The 6,700-nt window shown below is 43.1% G+C and overlaps 1 protein-coding gene across 3 annotated transcripts in view; it reads right to left on the bottom strand.

Moving 5' to 3' along the window:
- Positions 1-6,466, bottom strand: part of LOC109290822 (WW domain-binding protein 2-like) — a 17,866-nt gene extending 11,400 nt beyond the window's left edge. For 2 of the 3 annotated variants that reach the window (XM_019507608.1, XM_019507607.1), the window contains exons 1-4: positions 6,311-6,466; positions 4,335-4,443; positions 2,888-3,008; positions 1,908-1,997 (exon numbers count right to left, since the gene is read on the bottom strand). In XM_019507608.1, coding sequence (XP_019363153.1) covers positions 1,908-1,997; positions 2,888-3,008; positions 4,335-4,443; positions 6,311-6,363 — 373 coding nt within the window. In that variant the 5' untranslated portion in view covers positions 6,364-6,466. The remainder of the gene's footprint in view (positions 1-1,907; positions 1,998-2,887; positions 3,009-4,334; positions 4,444-6,310) is intronic. The other variant, XM_019507609.1, reaches the window with a different exon arrangement.
- Between the last annotated feature and the right edge of the window lie 234 nt (positions 6,467-6,700).

The raw sequence follows: 6,700 nt of genomic DNA, 5'->3' as shown, positions 1-6,700 counted from the left end.
GTTGGCCAGACTTGGTGTGGGGTAGGATGTAGATCTGATATTTTCTGGAGGCTGCATGTGATTCTGCATAATGTAACTTCTCACTTAAAAACTAATGACATTTCCAGAGGTTCTAGTTTGGAAGACAAGCTTATGAATATGAAGCAGCCACAAGGGAAGAAAAAAATAAGTAGGAAGAAACCCCCCTGGGGCAGATGCAGGAGGTGGAAGTTGAAGGGAAAGTCCAGAGGCCCTGGCTGCTGCTGCAGCCAGAGTGAAAGGGGGAGGGAGGGACGGCTGGGAGCTCAGGAGCAATAGATATACCCCTTGTAGACCACATGCAGCCAGCAGGCTGCCAGTTGGTCAGTGCTGTGATAAATAATTTCCCTTTTTTTGTATTTAAACCCCTCTTGTATGTGAGGATCAAGATCTGTATATCAGATACTCAGCTTGTCTCATCCACATCTAAGATCATTATTATGTATTCAGTGTAGTTATTATTGTCATGCAAATTGTTTCATGCTAAACATAAAGTTCATTCAGGGGTTTGGGAAATGCAGCTAGCGTTCCATTCATTCCTGGGAATATTAATTACCTTGATGAGTATTCTATATAACCTGCATAAAACACTGCCCTTAAAATTCCTGCTTAACCAGTTCCACTAGCTATACCCACAGACGTATGATGAGTTTCCTGACATGTGAATTGCACCATAAACAAACTTAGAGCTAGAGCATCCTCATGGAAAAGGGCTGGAGGACTTCAGACAGCCTAAGCAAGTTAGGCACCACTGGATCTTGGAATGAAATTCCCGATTTTGAAAAATCTTAGTTTGCGAATTCCTGGCAGATGAGGGCGCTTTCTAGCAAGCAAAGGAAAAATTACTATAGGGCAGGGGTAGGCAAAGTGTTTTGGCTGGAATGCCAAAAACTCCACGATGTCTACCTTGGAAGGTGCTGGAGTGCCGACATGCCGGAGCAGCTGTTTGCAGCCTCCTGGCTGCAGTCAGCCCACAGAGCCCTGTCTGCTTGCAGCAGAGCTTGCAGCCTTCCAGCTGCCTGTTGGGAGCAGCCTGGGCTCCGTGGCTGGCAGCAGCTGCTTAGAGCCCATGCTGGCAGTGGTGTGCCAAGCAAAATGGCCTTGCGTGCCATGCTCGGCACACATGCTGGGGGTCGCTGACCCCTGCTATAGGGCATGACAAGTGCCAGGCTTTACACTGGAGTCTGCTTCTGTCAGTGTACTGGACTAGTGTCCCTGAGAAAGCAAGTTCATGCCAGGGCTGGCATATGGTTTGTTAGTGCCACAATGTTCTCTCCCTACTGTAAATGATGTGGCTGTATCACACAGAGGTATGCTAGGATATGGGATTGTGAATGATGAATTCAAAAGAGAGGATAATTGACTTGGGGTAAAATTATTATAATTTAGTGGCACTGGAGGAGTAAACTCATCGGTGTATGCAAGGGAGTCAGGCACCTTGAGAATGACCATGTAAGATCTACAAAACTAGTGCAGAGGAGCAGGCTCTCCAGCTGTAAAGACATCCAGACTGGGATGCTATAAAAGTAGCAAATCTAAACCCTCTGTGTGCCAGTACGCAAACACAAGAGACACAAGGCTGGTGCCAAGCTGTAGTGTTTGGTATTTTATATTGCATTTCTTCCTTGTATCCTTTATCTATATTGGCTTTATAGGGCTGAATTGTGGTACTCTGGCAGTGATCTGGGGCATCTGACAACACAAGTAGCTGTACTGGCTTCTGTGGGATTGTTCATGAATATACTTTTTTAAATGAGAACAAAGGTGGTAGAATCTGGCCCTTGTATTGGAAGCTCAATGCACTCAGTACTCAAGCTTCTTCAGTGTACATACACTATACTTCTAAAACTACATGGAGAAGAAAGCAGCTTGACTGTCCAGGACCTCACCTGCTGAGGATAAGTTTTTGATCATGTTCAGGCAATCGCTGGCTCCATACAGAAAGATGAATTTGAAGGTGAGAACACCTTGGTTGGAAGCTAAGGGGATGAGATAGTGAGAATGAGTGAAGTCAGCTGACATTCCTGCACCGGATACGTTTCCTCTCTCCACACACTGCTGTGTTGTATATTTTTCCTCGGCTTTTTGTACCCAATTGTTTTTTCTGCTCTTCCCTCCTGCAGTACCTTTCCCCACCAGCTCACAGGCATGAATGAACGACACCTGTGAAGCAATTCTGACCTTGCCCGAAAAGTAATGTTACAAAAGGGCATGACTAGGCATTTGTAGATCATATCTATTCTTTGAGTGGGTCTTAGGTAATGTTCTTTTGGACTTCTCCTTCAAGGATGTAAAACCTCTTTACAGTCACTGCTTAGGTCTTATAACATGCCTGCACAGTGGGGATCATTATCCCCAGAATGGAAGTGAAGCACGGAAGAGGCTTGTCCTCTTGTGCAGGCAGTGGAACATGGGGGTTTTAGTTCCAAAGAATCTGTTGCAGCTAGGTACTTAATGATTTCTCTATCATGTGTGGAAGGACACTGACACCCAGTGAGCCAGCTGCATTTATCCTAGGCAAACATCCTGATGTTTATTCTGATACGTGTGTGTATCTATTTGAGCACAAAGTGTTTTCCTTACTAACTGAAAATTATAGCTGATGGATTCAAGATTTATGGATGTCCCAATTCCTTCATCCCAGCCCTTGCTTCCCATTTACAGGAGAAGACAGCAGGAATCAGATGCAATACCAGCTCAGTGTACCTGATGAGTAATCTAAATCCCCTTTCCTACAGTGGTTATGAAAACACAAATGTATGTGGCCTTCTGGTTAATACACCCACATTGAGTCCACCTGCCTCTCCTCACCTGAAGTGAATGTGAAAGTGATTTGTGGTGGCTGTGGATATAAAAATATGACACCTACTAATAGTTCCTGTGACATATTGCTGCTTGGAGCTTGCCTCTTCCCCTAGCGCACAGTCCCCCAGAAGCTGAAGTGGAAAACGGACAGTTGTGGAGCCCTTGTCCTTGTGCTGGAATATTATCTAGGGAAATGGAGATACGAACTGTGTCACGAAGAGGATGGCTTTGGCTGGTGGTATTTACTTAGGAAGTGGGGGAACCATAAGGGAAGAAAGAGGCTGAGGAACCCACTGCCAGTACTGGAGATGACGAGCCAGAGAGAGTTAAACAACTTGGACCAGGGCCAACCCATTACCCCAGTATATTGCTTGCTACGCTGGTCCCCTCTAGTCAGGGGTCACATTACTCCCTGCCAAAAGTAATTATGAGAACAAATTTGGAAATGAATGAAAATCATGGAAGTGTCAGAAAGTGCTATGGATGGGACTGCCTCACAGAATGGAAGACCGTGATTCTCACCCCTAATAGGAGCAAAGAGAAGATCCACCTCTTGGTAACACCATTTCCAGGATATTGCTTGCTCTCCAGAACTAATAATCCATTCTATGGTATGGACAGTGACCAATGAGTGCACCATGATGCGTTTTCCCTTGACAAGCAGCAATCACATATTCAGTAGGAAAGAACTTTCTTTTAAATGAAAGGAAAGAACCAACATGGAACAAAAGAGACCATGGTGCGTGAGTCTCCTCTGCAACATACTACACCTGAACTGAATGCAAAGTAGTAGCTGCCTCCTGCAGGTTTAAAGGGAAAGTGTTCCAAAAATATACTAATAGTAGTTGGTTTAATGCAATGGGGGCCACAAATTAGCCCTGCACTCTCCCTAAGTGCCACTCTGATCTACTTCCCCTGTGCTCTTTCTTGTCTCTCCCCACACATACAGAGGCTATCTGGCACCCTGGTTTAATGCACCATTTGCTGGGTAATAGCATGAGAGGTTTTATACTGGAAAGGTTTACTAGGCTAGTAAACCCTCCTTTTGCAGATGCAAATTTAGTAACCTCAAAGGGTTACTAACCAACATAGCTTCTGTTAGTTCTCCCAGTACCTTTTGTGTTGTTATAGCTGTATCTATGTTAGGGCTGTACTGGCAAAAAAATCAGCATGACCAACCAAGTGAGGCAAACCTTTATTGTGTAGTTTTGACCTTATGGAATTAACTGGGTCTGTATTAATCTGTTCATAGAGGTACTGTAACTGCAGTTTAGCATTCTAGCTATACAGACTGACTTCTAGGCTGCATCTCCAATCTTTTTCCTTCTGCCATCCACACTTTTCACTCCAAAAGCCATGCTGATTTGTCCAGTGATGACATAGCTACATGACACAACAAACTTTAAGTCTATGCAAAGCCAGCTCATAACTTGTGTAATCTGCCAGCCTTTCAGGTATGATAGAGTTGGGCACAAGGTAAGTAACAGGATAGATGGAGTTTTGGTTCTTACTTTGTACTGTGTCAAATACAGCATGCCTTTCTTTTCTCCTTGGAGCTCCTCTGGAAAGTTCGGCATCTCATCCAGCACTAGCAACACATTACTGAAATGAGCTAGAACCCTGGAAATAAAACCCCACACACATTACCCTTAAAGAAGCAAATGTGATGGGGGAAATAAGATCCAACGAGCAATTTTACCCTTGGGCTTTTTCCTTGCATGTCACCTTTAGATATATTTGCTGAGGCCCAACTATGTAAGATGCTAAGTACTCTCCTGCAAGAGGCTGAGTGCCACTGACGCTGAAAGCTGCTCAGTATCTCATAGAATCAGGCAGTAAAGGGAAATGAAAGCACCTGGGACTGATGTACTGGTTCCCTGTTGTCTACACGTGGGGGGTTTCAGAGGATTCAGTGGGCTTCTGAAAGTGGTTAAGCTTTCATCATTCTTATGGAAAACTCCCATAAATCCTCTGGTTCCAACTAGGCTGGGATTCATATTCACTCTATCCTGGCTTCTGGTTGGAGTTTTCCCTTCCACCTGTAGAAATACAATATAAAATACCATATAGGGCCTGAACCTGCAACTTTACTCATGTGAGCAATGCATACTCCTGCAACAAAATCAGGCAGCTCATGGAGAGGTGCAGGGTCAGTCTCTTGAGGCCCTCCTCTGAAACCAGGTGAGATACTGTAGTTTCACCTCTTCAAAGTGCTTTATGAACGCTAATTAGCAAGTACTGATTTGTTAACACTCCCTTAAGCAAGAGCTCCAGGACCACAAGCTCTCCTAAGGTCAGCGAGTTCAAAAGAAGTCTCATCATCATCACTGCAGTTGTTTAATGTTGTTAAATTTCATGTTGGAATGAGCATAGATGCCAAAAGATTTTCTAGTTAAGAAGTTTTTTTTCACTTGTTTGCAAAGTTCTGTTATCCCACAGAAAAACTGATGCTCTATAACCAAGTTGTTAGTGGCATCATGATTGTGAAAAAATGGCTCAAAAACCATGAGGCAAACTTTATTTTTAAATTCAGCACTAACAATTCAGTTTAGAATTTGACTCTTACATCAGCAATTTCAGCAAGAAGCACCATCTCCATTTTTTTTCACGGGCTGGACTTGATGATCTTCCAAGGTCCCTTCCAGCCCTAATGCCTATGAAATCTATGAAAATGTAGATTCCAGAATGTCAGGCTGAATTTCAGTACCGGTTTCACTAATGCTAGTGCTAAAATGACTGTCTTTTTCCTGATGGCTACTTCCTTTTTTATACATCCAAGAGTTGCATTAGATCTTTTAATTATGCTGTCTTACTAGCAACCCCTGTTGAGCTGCTTGTTCAGTGTGACCCCCAGAGCTTTCTTGGAGTCCATTTTTCAGGGTGCAGTCCCCCACTTTACAACCTGACCTGCATGCCATTTTCTTAGCATTGGGTATCCAGGTTGTAGCTGTATTAGTTTAGGGGAAAAGGCAATCAGGACTTGAGTAGAGATGATATCTTTTATTAGACCAACAAGATTTTTGCAAAAAAATAAATAAGAAATCTTTAATTGCAATTAAAGAATTTGTTTTCAAAAATCTTGTTGATCTAATAAAAGATGTCATCTCTACTGAGTTCTGATAAACTTTGCATTGGGCTGTACCAACATGCATTTTGTTTGAATGGGCTTAGCTTACCAAGTGATAAAAAATGCTCATCTGACTGCTCTGTCCTCATCATTATTTACTACTTTATCAAACTTGTTTAGTACATTACATCTGTAGTTACTTTATCTACCAAACTTGCAATTGCTTTCACAGGTGGAGACAATAGATGCATGCCAAAAACTTCATGAAGGCTCTTAAATATGTAAGACATCTAATGTGGATTTCAGACCTTAACTATAGGTGTCAGAATGTGACCAAATGCACTCTGAGTGTTTGCTGGAATCCCGTGCGCTCCAGGGAGCCAGCCTGGGAACAGGAATATGGACAGGTATTTGTTTTACCTTTCCTCAGAGGAGTTTGTTGTCCTGGAGAATTGGTATCTGGTCACTTCCATTTGTGTTCATGAAAAGGCAAGCTCTTCCTCTTATATTTAGTGGTGCACCCCACTCAAGGAGTGCTACCAGCAAAGTGAAGGACTCAGTGGCCAGCAGTTCTTTGTGATGTCAATAGTTGAGGTAATATAACAAAGGCCTGAAAACTAGCATGGTCCTTGAACTATACAAGAGCATGGCTTTGCTTGGACTCAGGTAAGTGCTAGCATAAGCACCCAAAGCATGTGTACAAAATTTCACTTTTACCTATGAATTTCACCAAAGTCCTGTCAGTCTCTTAGGAACACACAGTGCAGCTGTTTTTCATTTATGGATAAGGACCATTCCCTTTATTAGTCT

This window comes from Gavialis gangeticus, unplaced genomic scaffold (assembly GCF_001723915.1).
Source record: "Gavialis gangeticus isolate Ggan-Ray unplaced genomic scaffold, GavGan_comp1, whole genome shotgun sequence".
NCBI classification, from domain to species: domain Eukaryota; kingdom Metazoa; phylum Chordata; order Crocodylia; family Gavialidae; genus Gavialis; species Gavialis gangeticus.
The sequence above is the reverse complement of the archived record's forward strand: the minus strand, read 5'-3'. Positions and strand labels throughout refer to the sequence as shown.